Source organism: Coffea arabica, chromosome 1c, assembly GCF_036785885.1.
Source record: "Coffea arabica cultivar ET-39 chromosome 1c, Coffea Arabica ET-39 HiFi, whole genome shotgun sequence".
Lineage (NCBI taxonomy): Eukaryota > Viridiplantae > Streptophyta > Magnoliopsida > Gentianales > Rubiaceae > Coffea > Coffea arabica.
In genome coordinates this window covers 37,370,408-37,389,240 of record NC_092310.1, presented here as the reverse complement: position 1 = coordinate 37,389,240, position 18,833 = coordinate 37,370,408, and the positions used below count along the sequence as shown (strand labels likewise).

The following is an 18,833-nucleotide window of genomic DNA, read 5'->3' as shown; positions in this document are numbered from 1 at the left end:
CCTCCAAAATATCATACAAGGGGAAGGAAAACCTGGGATGGGAAAAACTTTACAAGATCCAAGTTCATGCACAAATTTATGGGTTTGCTTTATCGAATTCACGGATCATACAAACAGTCTCAAAGCTAACGAAACTCAGGCAACTTATGCCTTTTGTCTTCTAAAAGCTCATGCCCAAGAATCAACAACACAAAGGATAAAGCAAGAAGGAAATCATAAAACGCAGCAAGGTAATGAAACAGGTTCACCAATCCCCAACCAGAACCAAAAACTCATCACACTTATTGGCCAAAAACCACAAAAATTTCATTCTGACATTGTCAACAACACACAAATGTAACTTCCTATTCTCAACAGATCCAATATTACTACTGGATAGGAAAAATGCAACCAAGACATAAAACCAAAAGCCTGCGGTAAATGCGTATTTAGCATATCAATTAAACAGCAAGCAAATCACAAACTTTTGTCCCCAAACCCAGGCTAAATCCACGGGTTTCTCCACTCCACCCGGATTCACAAAACAAGACTCATAGGAAGGAAGAAAAACAGGCATGAAAGCGAAAGTTTCTGCACTTTGGACATAAACTCAGCGATCTACGAACAACCAACGTAGAAGAATATTACCTTTAGCCTTTTGAACAAAGCAGATCAAGGCTTGATATGATTGAAAAAGGAAATCTTTGCTCGGCCCGTCACCCCCCTTTTCCTTATGATTCCTGTAGCTTTCTTCCTTTCTTTTCTGGTCTTTCGTTTTCCTCCGCCCCAAAACCCTCTCAAAACCCTCTCAAAGTTCTCTCTTTTCCTTCACCGTTTCCCTTCCTTCTTCCTCTGATCTGGCCCGTAGCTACCTCTCTTCCTCTTTGTTTTCTTTCTTGGTTTCTTTCCCCAGCAGACAACCTCTCTCAATCTCCTATCTCTCTTGCTCTTCAGGTTCTCTCCACAACCTTCCTTCAACCGTCAACTAGTCTCTTCCCCCCCTTTTTCTTTTTCTCTCGGCCTTTCTCCTTAACCCAACCGCCAACCCCTTGCTTTCCTTTCTTTTCCATAGCTTTTTTTTCTTCCAACCGGCCCTTCTTTCTTTTATCCGTCGTCAAAACTCTCAGTGTCGCGCCCCATTTTTTGATAAAATAAATAAATGGTTTGAGAAAATGTATTTTTTGATTCAATTTGTGATTGGAAAATGAATTGTTATTTAAAAGAAAAATGGGTCTAAATGGGGGCTTGAGAATGCGACGATTTGACCCAAAATTATAGTTTAAAAAGGGTTTTTGAAGTAAAAAATCGGGGTCGCCACTTGGTAATGAGTTAAGGTGTACCAAGTCACCTAAAAATGAATTTTTAAAGAAAAATAGGAAAAAATATTAAGAAACCCCTTTTAAACGACTCCTAGTCCACGTAAACCAACGAAAAAGGTTCGGGAGTCACATTTGACGAAGGGGAAAGCAAGGATAAAAATCCAAGGCACCCCTTCGACCTAGCCAAGGCTAGTTGCATGATTTAATCAAATATTTTCTTGTTTTAACCAAAGAATTTATTACATTTGGATGTACTATATGAATGCAAACCCTAGACCTAGGGGTATTGGGGGAAATTTCTCTTCAAAGGTTGAATGGTGCCAATCACATTAATTGTGAAGCCCAATAATGACCCTTTGGAGAGGTCACGAATAATGCAAGTGGGATGCAAATGAATGAAATGCATGTAGGCAATGTGAGGACATGAGTTTAAAAAAAGTAATAAAAAAAAAAAAACAATAAATATGTAAATGAAAATGTGCACGTGAGTGGGCAAGGTACGGTATGTGAAATGATAATATGAAGTGCATGTGCGCAAGTGATGATAAAAGTGTTCGTGTGCAAGTGAAGATTATAAAGGTGCACGTGTGCAAAGCGAAAGTGTAACGAGGGTAAAAAATAAGAGAATGGATGCATGGACCTAGGGAATTCATGCATATTGAGTACGGGGAGACCTAAATCGTGACTCAATTTGCCCTTTTATAGAGGGAATACAAGCGTGCTAAGGCTTAGAAAAAGCCACACTCGTCTATATCCCATATTTAAGGGGACACTCAAGCAAAATGAACCCTATAGCTAGCATGAGATGCAAAACCTAAAATGAGGGGGAAAGGGATTCGAGGAACATGCCCAATGACAAAACTAAAGAAAGTTGCATGATATGTGGTGAGCAAGCAAATGATGCACTAATGAAAAAGAAAGGAAAAAGTCTATTGGGTCTAGCGTTGGACTAGCCCTTTCTATGAATTCCGACTAGCGTTGGACTAGTGGAAACGTACATTCATCCATCACATTCATTCAGGCTATGAAAAGCGAGTAGACATGCCAAACACTCATAAACATATAGCACATAACACTTAGCATGCTCGACTAAATGCAAAAACCTCATAAAGCAAGTTAACACTTAACACGTAGGCATGCAACCAAGCTAATGAACCTGTTACATTCACTAACTAAAACAAAAGGGGAAAGGGAAAATGGACCAAATTGCTTGCCACAGCCCTATCTATTACAAGCCAAGAGGTGTACACATACCCCATTAAAAGAATAACTTAATGAAAATAAAAATAAATGACATAAGTAAAAGGAATTAAAGAAAAGCTAGGAAAGCAAAGTAGACATGCAATTCACTTAGCACGTTGAGTCACATAGGAGAGACACAAAAAGGGATAAAAGAAATTATACCGCCCCCTTGGAATGGTGTCCAAATGAAAGAAAAATGGCTTCAAAACAATAAAAAAGTCAAGGTACCTCTTTAATTGAGGAAAATTAAAAGAAAAGTGTAAATACCGAGCTCACATGATCCTAAAGCCACTAAATCATTAATTGAAGCAATAAGCAATGAAGTTGTAGAATTAAAAGCCACCAAGGACCAAATTGAGAAAAATAACCAAGCACTCAAACCTAAATAAACATTTTTGGGAACTTCAAGGGTCTCAAAACAAAGCCAAGGTCAAGCAATCACAAGCAATCACATAAACATGGAATTGAACAATTAGAAGCATTTAAATGCCTAAGATTTCCATATTCATGAAATAAAGCCCCCAACTATTGATTGAATCATCAAAACATCTAAAATCCACACAAAGCCCAAATTACCCCATAAAGTTCTTGAAACCCTTTGATCTCATCCTAAAAAAAACTTGCAAGAGTCTAACCAAAACATACCAGCAGCAATGAAGACTATAGAGTAACAAGATTGATCAAATAAGTCAAGTAATTGGGCCATAGTACATTGCTGCGAAATCCAAGGGACCCAATTGATTAAATTTTCAAAGTTTCTGGGCCTTAGTGGCTTAAGGGGAGACTTGGGGATCAAGGTGCAAAAATCAGAATTTATTTTCATGCAACCAACATGCAGCTACGTGGAAACTTGTTTCTGCAACCAAAACAAACATTTCTGCAGCCAAGAGACCATCGCAATTTGCATTTTTCATTTCATTATCTTAAGTAACAACATTTCTATTTCAAGCATCTAAACACATCACCAAACATTCATCTCACTTTCCATCATAAGACCCTTATGTTTAAACATCAGAAGTTCGGACAGGAGATCATGCAAAGCATCAAAAAACATTCTGCAATTTTCCCAGCCAACGGCCTTTCTTTCCTTTGCATGGTGCAGACCAGATTTTGATTCAAATATACGGATTTAATCAGATATTTTCAACCCAACATCATAACCTTAAACCAAGTAACGGACTACATAATGATCACAATCCAAATGACCAGAAAACATGGAAATATATCATACCAAAACTCTGAAACATACATGCTGAAATGGTTTCGGCAGCCTGCTTGTTTGCATTTCAGCAAGGTGTTGGATCATGATTCATGTGTTTTAGACCCTAGGCATGCAAACTCAAACACTACTTATCTAATTTCTTTTTTCAAAACAAGATTAACTAACACATTATGTGACAAAACTCACTTGATGAGCTATTTATAAAGAAGAAAACAGCAACAAGAAAAGAAATGGGTCATGGCCGAAAAAAAAACCAAAGCTGTGGCAGAATTTCCTGAGTGAACTTTGCAGCAATTTTCTTATAAACTCAGATTTTTATCACAACCTTGATTAGATGTAATTAAATTCAACGTCACAACTTTAGACCAAGCCCACAACTAAACCCACCATCATAATCCAAACAAACAAGAAACCCAAGAAGATATCATGCAAATTTCTGGAATAAACATGCGTGCAACAGATTTTTGTTTCACTCAAATTTCTGGTTTACACACAGCCAATTAATCTCATGCAGGGCTTGATCATCCAGTATTTAGTTAGCTAAACATACAACCAAGTGAGAATCAAGCACTTTCCAGCAAATTTCATACTAAAATGCCCAAAACAACTCCATCGGCTAAGCTGGAAGATTGGTTTAACAATCCAGCAACATCCAATAAAATTTTCCAGCCATACAACCGAATTCCCAGCCATAAAGATCACATGCAAGACCAAATAACAAACTATCTATCAGATTGGATCCAAAATCAAGTTCAAATGTCATCAAAATCACCATTTAACCAGAAATTCATCCCAATTCTCTCGATTGACATGCATGCAACCGGATTTTTGGTATTCCTTCAATTTTCTTGTTTAATCCAAGTTAATTAGCTTCATGCAGAGCTAGATCATCCAGACTTTGGTTAGTTAAACATACATATAACTCAGATGATCAAAACTTGGTCAACCGTAGCTGCAAATTTCCAGCTTAAACTCTCGGCAACCATTTTCTTCACAAACAGATTTTTCTATAACTTAAGTTATCATCTAGCCACACAATCCTCACATGCATGCCCTTAAACAACTTCATCAACCTATAAACATTTAGTCTAGGTCCAGAAATTACCTCAGTTTGGAGCTCAACACCCTCGGCTAGTTGCAAAAAATATTTCCTCCCTTCGGCAGTCCAGAAATGCAGCCGGCTAGCTCTTCCTCTCCCTTGCTCCAACCTGCGACTAGGATGAAGATAATGTGGCTCTCAATCTCTTCACCAACTCACGGATGAAAGGAAGATAGTCAGCTAGTCTCTCTCCTTTCTTTCTAGTTTACGGACAGAAAAGAAATGAGCAAGCAATTCGGCTCTCTCACTCGGTCGTTATTTCTAAGGAAGGTTGATCACTTCACAGCTCACGGCCGAAAGAAAAAAATGGAAGTGCTATTGTAGTGCATTGGGAATGGTATATTGTGGAGTGTATGGTTAATGGAATGTTTATATTGAGGTTATTGTGAGTGGGGTTGGTCGGCAATAGCAATGGAAGGTGCTAGATTGGGAAGTGAAATGGAAATGGATTCGGCAGAAATGGAATTATGATTTTTTGATTTTTTTTTTTCTTAAATAGCCCAAAACCCGCAATCGGGGTTCCCCCTTTTTCATTTTTCATGTTTTTCCAAGAAAACATTGAATTTAAATCAAAACAACTAAAGCATAATTTTTGAATGCTTTTCCTTTTTTTTTTTCTCTTTTTCCATAATTTTTCTACGTTAAAACTTAAAAATTAAAATAGAAACTAGAAACTAAAAAAAACTAAAAGCAACCACGACAAATGAGAATAAAAAGTAAAAGAAATTACACCAAAAATTTGGTGTCTACAGTTTGCCCCTCTTTGTCTGAGTTTTGGAAAAACTTGAGACAAAGAAGTAGACACCAAATACTTACCTGCTTTATTCGGTGGCAGAATGATTTGAACGGACAGGACTTTTAAAAAAACGGGACTGACCCGAACAAGGAATTTAAAACGGGACTGACCCGAACAGGAATTTAAAACGGGACTGACCCGAACAGGAATTTAAAACGGGACTGACCCGAACAGGAATTTAAAACGGGACTGGCCCGGACAGAAATTTAAAACGGGACTGGCCCGGACAGAAATTTAAAACGGGACTGGCCCGAACAAGGATTTAAAACGGGACTGGCCCGAACAGAAATTTTAAACGGGACTTCACTGACCCGAACAGGAATTTAAAACGGGACTGACCCGAACAGAAAGTTTAAACGGGACTTCACTGACCCGAACAAGAATTTAAAACGGGACTGACCCGAACAAGGGATTTAAAACGGGACTGACCCGAACAAGGGATTTAAAACGGGACTGGCCCGAACAGGAATTTAAAACGGGACTGGCCCGAACAGAAATTTTAAAACGGGACTGACCCGAACAGGAATTTAAAACGGGACTGACCCGAACAAGAATTTAAAACGGGACTGACTCGAACAGGAATTTAAAACGGGACTGGCCCGAACAGGAATTTAAAACGGGACTGGCCCGAACAGGAATTAAAACGGGACTGACCCGAACAGGAATTTAAAACGGGACTGGCCCGAACAGGAATTTAAAACGGGACTGGCCCGAACAGGAATTTAAAACGGGACTGGCCCGAACAGGAATTAAAAACGGGACTGACCCGAACAGGGATTTAAAACGGGACTGACCCGAACAAAGATTTAAAACGGGACTGGCCCGAACAAGAATTTAAAACGGGACTGACCCGAACAGGAATTTAAAACGGGACTGACCCGAACAAAGATTTAAAACGGGACTGGCCCGAACAAGAATTTAAAACGGGACTGCACTGGGGAAATTTAAACAATGAATTGAGTTTTTTTTTTTTTTTTTTTTTTTTTTTTACCTGAGAATAGTTCAACTTTTGTACCAAGAGGGAAATTTGGATTTCTGTGACCGAAACGATAGCTGATGCTGTTTCTTATGATCGAGTCTTGCAAGTAACATCGATCCTTGTTTACTGGGAAGCTTTGTCTGACATCGGTTTAGGTGCCAAAAAGAGAGTGGCTGCTTTTGTTTGTAAATGCCACATTCCTGCAAGAAAAGAAGAAATAATGGGCTTGCCACCATTATTTGATCCGGTTTGCCTTGAGAATCGTGTAAACATGAGTCTGGTGATGCTTTTATTTCGGCTTGGCGGCGTCTGCCTTAAACCTTTTAATTTCTGAGACTGATAAAATGCAGATTTACCACGTCACCCAATCCAGGTGGTAGCTTTGTTGTATGTTACTCCTTGTAACTGATGATTGAATCCCCTATCTTTGCATAAACCTCAGGGTTTATCATTCATTTGAATTCAATGGTGAAAGAATGATGCGTGAAAATTTATCACATAACAATCAATGTATATGCAAGATTATTTCCTATGTCAGGCAAAGATGAACATGCAAAAGAATGCAGACAATCATAAGCATTCATACACAAATGATTTGAGAATAACCAAGAGGTTTATAAAGATACATTTTGCAAAAGAATATTTGTAAAGAACAAATACAAATTTAACCAACGAATATCATATTCAAAACTTTGGATATTTTCTCTTCGGAATCCGATATTGGCAGAAGTATCACAAATATGAGGAAAACCCCAAATGAACCAGGTCATCGACTGTTCCTTCTTGAGCTTGTCTGTTGAGAAAACCTACCTTGGCGCCCTTTCGGGTTTTCACCAAGATTGCCCCCACCCTTTTTTTTTTTTTTTTTTTTTTTTTTTTTTTTTTTTTTTTTTTTTTTTTCTTCTTTTTCTTTTTTTTCTTTTTCTTTTTTCTTTTTTTCTTCTTTCTTCTTTTTTTTTTTCTTTTTTTTTCCTCTTTCGCTGAGGCGCCCTTTCGGGTTTTCACCTAAAGAACCATGCAATATCTCGACCATTATCGGCTCAGAAATATGAATTGAAGATTTCTGGCATCAGTAGAATGCATTTCCCTTGTGAGATTAGGCGAAAGCATTATAGACATCACCTGCCAGTTGATTAACAAATTTCCTAATAGAAATGCAGCAAGTGACGAAAACCAGGACTTTGGGCTTTTGTAATGAGGTCCGGTGGGGTGTTTTTCAAGAAAGGTTGAGGCTTGAAGGCAGATTTGATACGAGGGGTGAAATAACTTGAGATTGCACCCTTTTGAAAACAACTCCGATACTGAGGAAAATTTGCCCCAGTTTGATCAGATTTTCTCTCTTTGCATTTTTCATTGTATTTTCCTCACTTTTTGCATTTTTCTTTGAAAACTAAATTTGCCCCAGTTTAGGGTTTTTTTTTTTTTTTTATCTCTTTTTTTTTTTTTTTTTTCGAAACAAATTTGCCCCAGTGTGGGGTTTGCAATTCTCAAGGGTTATCAAACGAAAATTGTTAATTCTGATGGCTCAAAGGGGACAAGTAGAGATAAAATGTTTTTAGTGTAAAAGAAGATGGCCTGACTTGCATTTCGCCATTTGCATGAATTTCTAAAGAAAGTTTGCATGATCAAATGAAAAACTTTTTGCACATATCTGAGTTGATGGGTTGAGGGAAAACCCGTCCATCCATTTCCGCCAAAATGAGAGCTCCGCCAGGTAATACCTTTTGGACAATGAACGGCCCTTGCCAATTTGGAGCGAACTTGCCTTTAGCTTCATCTTGCATTGACAAAATTCGCTTTAGTACCTTATCACCTTCTTCAAATGCCCGCCGATGGACTTTTTTGTTGTAAGCTCGGGCCACACGTTTTTGATAGCATTGCCCATGACAGATAGCATTGAATCGCTTCTCATCTATCAAAGTCAATTGCTCATGGCGCTGCTTGATCCAATCGGCCCCCTCCAATTTAGCTTCCATAAGGATTCGTAGCGACGGAATTTCAACCTCAGCTGGTAATACAGCTTCCATCCCATACATATTCATGCCAATCGCGATGCTTTTCTGTCATTTTGCGGATAATTTTCTTCAAATTCTTATTTGCGGCTTCTACAGCTCCATTCATCTGAGGCCTATAAATGGCAGAATTGCGGTGTTTGATTTTGAATTGCTCACATAGTCCATCTACCATGTCATTGTTCAGATTCTTGGCATTGTCCGTGATAAGCGTTTCGGGTACTCCAAAGCGACAGATGATGTGATCTCTCAGGAAATTGGCCACTACCTTCTTCGTGACATGTTTGAATGACTCTGCTTCAACCCATTTGGTAAAGTACTCGATCGCCACCAATATAAATCGATGTCCATTTGAAGCGGGAGGATCGATTGTACCAATCACGTCCATACCCCACATTGAACAGGGCCATGGGGCGGTCATGCTATGCAGTTCAGTGGGTGGAGCGCGTATAATGTCACCGTGCATTTGGCATTTTATACATCTCCGGACAAAATCTATACAATCATGCTCCATAGTAAGCCAGAAGTATCCGGTTCTCATGATTTTCTTCGCTAGCAAATGGCCATTCATGTGAGGTCCACAAACGCCACTATGCACTTCTTTCATCATATATTGAGCTTCATCTTCATCAATGCACCTTAAAAGGTTCAAATCCGAGGTTCTTTTGTACAACACTTCTCCATTTAAGAAAAATTTTGAAGCCATTCTACGCAGAAAACTCTTGTCCTTTGTACCAGCATGCAGAGGGTAAGACCCAGTTTTGAGAAACTCTTTAAGATCATTAAACCAAGGAATAGTATCCGAGGACTCGTCTGTAACCCAGCAGTGGGCAGGCTTGTCTTGAAGTTGAACTTGGATTGGTTCGATCTTCAATTCATCAGGATACTGGATCATAGAAGCTAAGGTAGCCAAAGCATCGGCGAATGCATTCCTGGCTCTCGGGAGATGTCTAAACTCCAAATTTTGAAACTGCTTGGCCAAAGTAAGCAGACTACAATGGTAGGGTAGAATTTTCGAATCTTTGGTTATCCACTGTTTCAAGGTTTGATGCACGAGCAAATCTGAATCACTGAAAACTATCAATTCTTTGATTTCTATTTCCAACGCCATTTTGAGACCAAAAATGCAAGCTTCATATTCAGCCATGTTATTCGTGCAAGCGAATTGCAATTTGGCAGCGGCAGGGTAATGCTTCCCTTCGGGTGACACCAAAACAGCTCCAATTCCAGCTCCGAGAGAATTCGAAGCTCCATCGAAGAAAAGCCTCCATTCAGGACTTTGTTCACTTATATCATCTGCAGCGCCTACAAATAGGACCCTCTCGTCAGGGAAATAAGTACGGAGTGGTTGGTAATCATCATCCCTTGGATTTTCCGCCAAATGATCAGCTATAGCTTGCCCCTTGACCGCCTTTTGTGAGGTGAAAACAATATCGAATTCTGAGAGAATTATCTGCCATTTCGCCAAACGCCCAGTCAACATCGGCTTCTCCAAAAGATACTTCAAAGGATCAGATCGGGAAATAAGATAAGTGGTATGGCTCAACAGGTAGTGTCTCAACTTTTGGGCTGCCCAGGCCAATGCACAGCAGCTTTTCTCAATGAATGAATAATTAGCCTCGTACTGCGTGAACTTCTTGCTTAGATAGTAAATGGCTTGTTCTTTCCTTCCGGATTCATCGTGCTGACCCAGAACACACCCTACTGCTCCATCGAGTACAGATAAATACATAATCAAAGGTCGGCCCGGTTTGGGCGGCACTAAAACTGGTGGATGCAACAAATAATCTTTAATCTTGTCAAAAGCCTGTTGACACTCCTCATTCCAATACAACGGCACATTCTTTCTCAATAATTTGAACAACGGCTCGCATGTGGCAGTTAGCTGGCCGATGAACCTCCCAATGAAATTGATCTTCCCTAAGAAGCTTTTCACGTCCTTCTGAGTTTTCGGCACTGGCATATCTCGAATTGCTTTGATTTTCGCCGGATCTATTTCTATGCCCTTCTTGCTAACAATGAATCCCAACAGCTTACCCGCAGGTGCTCCGAAGGCGCATTTTGCAGGATTTAGCTTCAAATTGTACTTCCGTAACCTCTCGAATAATTTCTTCAGATCAACCAAGTGGTCCTCTGCCCTTTTGGACTTGATTATAATATCATCCACGTAGACCTCCATCTCCCGGTGGATCATATCATGAAATAGGGTTGTCATGGTCCTCTGATATGTTGCTCCAGCATTCTTTAAACCGAAAGGCATGACTCGGTAGCAAAAGGTACCCCAAGGGGTAATGAAAGCAGTCTTCTCCCTATCCTCCTCTGCCATTAAAATTTGGTGGTAGCCAGCAAAACAATCGCAAAAGGTTTCAATCTCATGTCCGGCCGTATTGTCTAAGAGAATGTGAATGTTTGGTAGAGGGAAATCATCTTTAGGACTGGCTTTATTAAGGTCTCTATAGTCAATACAAACTCTTACCTCTCCACTCTTTTTTGGAACAGGGACAGGATTTGAAAGCCAAATTGGGTAATGGGAAACAATGATAATGTTGGTTTTGAGTTGTTTTTCAATCTGCTCTTTTATTTTGAGACTTATATCTGGTTTGAATTTTCTGGGTTTTTGTTTTACGGGTGGAAAAGAAGGGTCTGTGGGTAACCTATGCACCACCACATCAGTTGAAATGCCAGTCATATCATCATAGGACCACGCAAATACATCCTGGAACATGGTCAAGAATTCAAACAACTCCTTTTTCTGCCTTTCATTCAAATGAATACTAATTTGCACCTCCTTAACCTCATCCTCAGTGCCAATGTTAACCTTTTCTGTTTCTTCCAGGTTCGGTTTTGGTTTTTCCTCATATTGTTCAAAGTCCTTTGCAAAAGAATCGAATACTTCCTCATTATCACTCTCGCTTTGGAGTTCAGATTCACAGACCTCCAAGTCGTGAGTGATATAGAGATTGCCATTATCGTATTCCAGAACTGTGATATCCAAAGGGTCAAATAATTTTATTTTTGGCCATCTGAAAGAATTAACGAATGTGGGATAATAAGTAAATAAGCATACAACAAACAAATGAATCAAGCAATATGAATATAAACAATCGAATAAACAACACAACAATGACAAGAACAACTTGTGCATTTTCATAAAGACCTTTGATTGAAAGCAAATTGAAACGAAAACTTAACAATATTTACATGCACAAACGTTAGTTAAAAGGAAAATTGTTTTCATTGGCTATTTACAGATGCAAAGGTATTTTCATGAATTCACATGAATGATAAACCCCTTTTAGTTTACCGAAACTCCTTCCGAACGGGCAGGGACTCGGCTGTCCAATTGGGAATTGATCCTTCGGGGATGTCAGGAAATTCAGCTTCGCCTGGAACACTATCCTCAAATGTTGCCCCAACGAACAATTGAGCCAAACTTGCTTCAATTTCGTCGACTGGATTAACCTCTGATGTGATAACCTCTGTTGGTCGTGGAAAAGTATACCGCAGTGGTGGAATGTCAAAAACCCTTTGCCTGCCCTCTTTCTCTGCTTTCTTACGTTCCTTCATTTCTTTGATATCCTTAGCAGTTGGTCGGAACCCTAAGCCAAATGAATCTTTCTTCTCCATAATCTCCACTGGCTTCAAAACTCCTTGCAGATTTCGTCCTAGTCCCTTGTCAAATTCATAACCTCCTCGGATCATTTCCTTAGCCATCATAACACTGGCCTTTGGTAGAACTTGCTCCTCGTTTGTGATCCAACTTACAGAGACGATATCAGCCGTGCTATGGGGAGTCATGGTGACATTGCGGCTTCCATCCTCTTTTGTCCCAGAATCAGTGATTACAAGGCAATCCTCTTCGGCAAATATAGTGATCAGCTTGTCATTCACTACAAACTTTAGCAATTGATGCAATGAAGAAGGCACAGCCCCAGACTTGTGAATCCATGGCCTGCCAAGCAAAACGTTGTAAACACTAGAAAAATGCATGACTTGGCAGGTTATTTGAAACTGGGCGGGCCCCATTTCAACTACTAAATCAATTTCTCCTATTGGCTCTCTTTGCGCTCCATCAAAACCTCGGACTATGGTCCCTGAAGGCCTCAACTTGACGTCTTGCAATCCTAGCTTTTCCAAGGTGCTCCAGGGACATATATTAAGAGCAGATCCATTGTCAATTAATACCTTCGGCAGCATTTTTCCGTTGCACCTCACAACTATGTACAGGGCCTTGTTATGTCCAATGCCTTCCGACGGCAATTCCTCGTCGGAAAAAGTAATTTGCTTGGTGAAGAGTACATTCCCAACTACGTGTGAGAAATTATCAACTGAAATGTCTCTAGGAATTTGAGCTTTAGTCAGTACTTCGAGCAATGCATCCCTATGCACATCTGATGAAAAAAGTAGATCCAACATGGATATTTGAGCGGGCGACTTGCTAAGCTTCTCGATCACATTGTATTCGCTTCTTTGGAGCCTTTTAAGGAAATCTAAGGCTTCTCTCTCGGTAATTGTTGGTTTGGCGGGTGGCTCAGAGTTATTTGCTTGAATCGGAATGGTTGCTTCAAACGGGCTTGCAATTTTCCCCGATCTTGTGACCACTGATACTTCCTTCTTTGCAATTGACCTTTCCCCAATCTGCACGTCAGGTTCATCATAATTCCATGGTACTTGTTGCAGGCTCAGGACAGGCTCCTGCTTCGGGAATTCAATAACCACCGGCTCCAAAGACTCACTCTCAGCTGGCGTGAGATCCAAGATAAAGGGTTTCTCGTCCTCTTCAAATGGCAGTTCTATGACAAAAGGTTGGTCTGTGACCCCAAACACTTCAGCTTCCCTTGCCAATTCTTTGACTGGTTCCACATACTCCGTATCATCCAGAATAACCCCAATGGTATTGGCATGTTCCGGTAAAGGGTTCCTATTTACGTTCGGCCCTTGCGCCTCCCTTTTCCGGATTACAATCTCCCCGGCTTCAACCATATCTTGGATTTTATGCTTAAGCGCTTTGCAATCAAAGGTGGCATGTCCGGGGGCCCCAGAATGATAAGCACAGACAGCTTGTGGATTATACCACGCGGGCATACCATATGGGTAGGTAGGAGGGGGTACTGTACCAATTTTCCCGGCGGCCTTCAACTGGTCATACAATTGGTCCAGAGGCCTGCCTAAATTGGTAAATGTACGGCTAGGGGGTCGGTTGTAAGGTTCAGGAGGTTGAGGATGGTTGTAAACAGGTCTATTTGGTGGAGGAAATCTTGGGTTATATGGAGGGCGAGGTCGGTTTTGGGGTGGATTTGATTGGGAAATTTGAAAAGGGGCTGAAGGTGGGTTTGGATAGCTTGGGCGAGGTCGAAGGTGGTGGATGTTGGTAGTATATACAGGATGCGGATTTGAGTAGTAAGGGTAATGGGGTTGGTAGATTGGGCTGTGTTGGTATCGGGGTCTGGGTGAAGGGTTTTGGTTCCAAATAAATGTTGCATCCCCCTCTTTCTTTTTGAACGGCGGCTTCTTCACATTGCTTCCCTGCCCTTGTAAAGCATCCAACTGAGATTTCAGGGCAGAGACATTGACAATCTTCCCGGCTCTCACAAAGTCGTCAAACTCTTCCAATTTATTCACAATTGCAGCAAAAGAACAACCAGTCATACGGAAAATTTCTTCGAAATATGGAGGATCATGCGCCTTTATGAATGTGCGAATAATTTCATCCTCAGTCATCGGTGGCTCCACCTTCGCAGCTATCTTTCTCCATCTCTTGGCATATGTCTTATGATCTTCAGATGGTCGCCTTTTCGTTCCTTCCAGAGTAGTCCGAGTTGGCGCTAGCTCACAGTTATACTCATATTGTCTAATGAAGGCATTGGACAGATCGAGCCAGGTCTTCACTTCCTCCGGCTTTAGGTTGGAATACCAGTCAAGCGCATCCCCTTCTAAGCTTTCTGGAAATAATCTCAACGGCAAATTCTCGTCATCCACTGGCTTGCCCAACTTGTTAGCAAACAAGCGCAGGTGCGTTTTAGGGTTGCTTGTTCCATCATATTTGTTGAATTTAGGGGTCTTGAACCCCACTGGCAGTTGCACGTTCGGAAACAGGCACAAATCATCATAATCCAACACCCCTTGTTTGCTTAAACCTTGGCTTTTCCGGATAAATTCATCAAAACGATCCAAGCGTTTAAGTAACTTCATATTAATCTGGGCAGACGACTCTCCCATTTCTGGCTTATTTTGAAAAGTGTGCTCCGGCACCACGGGCTCCGCGGTGGTTTGATAAAAAGCTGGTGGGTTCTGATGCATGTTTGGGTCGCTTTGAGGCTGAAATCCTTGACCATAAGGAGGGTAGAAAGGAGGATTTTGAGTAAAAGCATATTGCGGGTTAAAAGTTCCCTCAAAGGTGGTTTGAAATGGAGGAATAACAAATGGTTCGGATTGTGGTTGTGTAGCGGGTACAGGCTCAGGTTGCACTCCGCTACTAACGAGCTCGTCAATCAACTTCTTCTGAGCGGCCATTTCTGACGCCATTTCCCCAAATTTTGTGAGTAACTCTGTCAACTGAACCCCAGGACTTGCAGCTTCCGGCTGGGTAGTGGCAACGGCCTTATCGGATGATTCTGGTTGAGTACTCATGTCTACACGATTCCTTTGGGCCTTACTTCGGGATCGCGTAATAATGGGGCTTTTCCGAAAAGCTATTTTGAAATTTACCTGAAATGAAGAAAGAACTCCCTTAGATAAACCAATGATTACTGAATTTCTGCAATTTATTCAAAAAGAGAAAAAAGAAAAAGGCATGAGTTAGTAATTATTCGAAAAATTCGGATGCATGTCCTATGGGGGGGCCCTTTTTGTGCCAAGGGTAGGCCTAGCATGATGCAACACTTTCGGAATGAGACCCATTAATCAAACCTGTTATTTGACAAACACTTTGTGAGAAGGGATTCATTGCAAAAACCAAATACATCTGTTTACATCATATTGCGAAGGCGATTTTGTACAAGATCACCAAAGTTCCTAAGCCTATCTAGTACAGAGTCTTTACTCTCTCTAGTATATGGCATCTGGACACGTTCGGCTTGATCATATAATTCCCCACATTTCCGCTTCATCTCTTGGCGCCTTTCTCGCTCCTTCTCATATAACCTCTTGTTTTCTTCTGCCTTTCCTTTGTGCACTTCGATGGATTTCTTCAACTGTACCACCTCCATGTCCTTGGCTTTAATGATGGCTCTCAGCTTCTCAATTTCCTCATACGGCTCATGTTGCAACCCTTGCGTGGTGGAATCTTTCAACCAATCCTCGTATGGTGCGGTCATTACCCCCTTCTGTTTGAGCTCCGGAAGATAACGAATGCTTCTATCGTCGGATATTGTTCTCCAAGATTCAGTGATTTGACTCTTCATAGGGATCTCTTTTGGGCATACCCCCTGATCAAAGAAAATGGTGACTTCACTAAACTCGGAAATCGGTGGCGGCCCCTGAATGCGACCTAGTTGTCTGAGAAATCTTTTCGGGGTATATGAGATGATTCCTTGAGTTCCCAGCAAGAGAACACGTTTGGATTCCTTAGTGCGAAGTATCGGCTCAAAGCAGTCTGTCCAATCTAATACCCACCTAATGTTGAAATCTTGCAATGTTTCCAAGTAATCCACACATTCGGATGCGTTCTTAGGTAGATCTCCCTCGTTGACTCTTTTGGGATGTGTGATTACCCAATTATATCCAACCACCGGCAAACTATCGGCAACTGATGCTTGTCTCTTAAAATGTTCCGTAGCCCATATGTATAGAACCAAGTTCGCCCCATGGAAAAACTTTTCTCCCTTTCGACAACCAGTACAAGCTAAGAAAATATCTGCGAGAATGGTCGGGACTATAGAGCATTGCTTACCCTGAATTCCTAAGAAAAGGTCATTCACAATTTTTGCTGATTTGAAGGCTATCTTTTGATCTTTTCGCGGAAAGAGATAGGTCCCAGCCATAACTACCCCATATACTAGTAGCCTTTTGCGCTCCCATACGGCTTTGGAAGTGAACACAAAATCCGTCACATGCCTCTCGAATCCATCGCGTGGCGCAAATCGTTCAAACAGAATATTCACAGCGACGCCCTGATCTGACCCTCGTAGCACGGACTCTTTCAATCCTATAATTTGACAAAATTCGGCCTTGTCGGAAGCAAATGGAAGCACCAAGGCAGTTCCTCGTGTGGGTAAACCAAGGAGGCCAGCTACTTCTTCGAGTGTTATAGTCATTTGCCTATTGCCTATTCTAAAAGCAGTACACTCGGGGTCCCAAAGATGAACTAAAGCCTCTACCAAGTAATTGTTGGATTTGATCTGCTTAAAGTCTCCAATTGGTCCTAAAAATTGGGCTACTTGATTCAATTCACTAGGTAACATGAAGGTGGGCCATTGTTGAACCTCAGTCGACGGTATTAACAATTGGTAGATGCGGCGAGGGCAAGCCATCTGATAATGAAGAGGGTAGTTTGTCAATTACCTTACCTACGAGTCTCATTCCTCCAGTTATGCGATAACTTAAACGTGCAGTCCCTTGAAGGGTTAAATACCCATGGGACACAAAAGGGTTGGTTTTATTCCTAAAACGGGATTCCCTACGTGGCGTTCCCTTTCTAGGGTTTATGCATGATGCCATTTTATTAAAACAATAAAATATGCAATTTGAAATGAAACGTGACCTAAGGAACCCTTTATTTGCCAGAGTAGGCCTAAAACGGTATGGCATTATGAATTTATGAACAAAATAAACCATAATTTGTCAAACGTGCAATAGCCTATCTACAAGGGTAGGTCTTAAAAGAAGGTCATGCCAGACCTCTTATTTCTTAATGTTTGTGAATGCCAAAAACAAAAAACAAGGAAACGTGAGCTCAACACATAATCACATAACACATTTGGACAAATAGATAATATAAAAGGCAATAAAGATAAATAAGAAAAGAGGGTTGGGACCCCTCCCCTCGTGAATAGTGTCCCTAGTTCAGGATAATGGCTGACTCTACCCTAGGCAATTCTAATATGAATGCATGAGGCTTGGCTTACTAATGCATCTAGACTCGATAGGTCATAGGCCCCCGAGCCTTCAGACTTAGAAACCAAGGGTCATCAATCCCAAGGTTCTTTGTCGGTGGCTCGAGCGATTCCCCAAACACCGCTACGCACACATCGTGTCACGGCTACGTGTTTGAGTGAATCTATCAAAACTTCAATCTTCGACCAAAAGCTAAAGGCTATCAACCAATAGCTTTAAGCGGAAGATTGAGTGACCCATTGGAACATGCTACACACACATCGTGTCGTGATCACATGTCCAAGTGAGTCACCTAATCCTAATAGGGTGGAGTGGCGTGACAAGCCACTAAAGAAAAATAAAAGGGATAAATAATTAAAGCGTATGCACGTATGCTAGTGCTCGTTTGGAGGGGAGGGATCAAGAACCAACGCGAGGCTCTAAGGTGATGTCCCCCACCCAAATGCAATGCAAGCGCGAGATAAACAAGTAAACATACATCCAATCAACCAATCATACATTCACGAGCGAGGGAGTAGTTGGATACGCGTGAAATGCAAAAAATCCTAAAAAAGGAAAAAATGCAACCCTAAAACACCCAAATGTGATATATGAAAAGGTTAAAAGAAGAAAAAGATTGATTAAATCAAATTTGCTCGGACTCTCGAAAGTCCCCAGTGGAGTCGCCAACTGTCGCGCCCCATTTTTTGATAAAATAAATAAATGGTTTGAGAAAATGTATTTTTTGATTCAATTTGTGATTGAAAAATGAATTGTTATTTAAAAGAAAAATGGGTCTAAATGGGGGCTTTTGAGAATGCGACGATTTGACCCAAAATTATAGTTTAAAAAGGGTTTTTGAAGTAAAAAATCGGAGTCGCCACTTGGTAATGAGTTAAGGTGTACCAAGTCACCTAAAAATGAATTTTTAAAGAAAAATAGGAAAAAATATTAAGAAACCCCTTTTAAACGACTCCTAGTCCACGTAAACCAACGAAAAAGGTTCGGGAGTCACATTTGACGAAGGGGAAGGCAAGGATAAAAATCCAAGGCACCCCTTCGACCTAGCCAAGGCTAGTTGCGTGATTTAATCAAATATTTTCTTGTTTTAACCAAAGAATTTATTACATTTGGATGTACTATATGAATGCA

General features: G+C 40.8%; 1 protein-coding gene across 1 annotated transcript; it reads right to left on the bottom strand.

Moving 5' to 3' along the window:
• Nucleotides 1-244: 244 nt before the first annotated feature.
• On the bottom strand, nucleotides 245-13,733 carry LOC113739265 (uncharacterized). Its single transcript, XM_027266499.2, has 2 exons — nucleotides 12,035-13,733; nucleotides 245-411 (listed from the first exon to the last, which is right to left on the bottom strand). The coding sequence occupies exons 1-2, from the start codon at nucleotides 13,731-13,733 to the stop codon at nucleotides 245-247; spliced, it is 1,866 nt and encodes a 621-aa protein (XP_027122300.2).
• Between the last annotated feature and the right edge of the window lie 5,100 nt (nucleotides 13,734-18,833).

Excerpts from the sequence above, each read along its gene's own strand:
- LOC113739265 (XM_027266499.2), bottom strand. The coding sequence starts at position 13,733 with ATGCCCGCGTGGTATAATCCACAAGCTGTCTGTGCTTATCATTCTGGG. Across the intron at positions 412-12,034 it reads ATTTGAGGATAGTGTTCCAG|GCTTTTGGTTTTATGTCTTG; the intron begins GCGAAGCTGAAT and ends CATTTACCGCAG.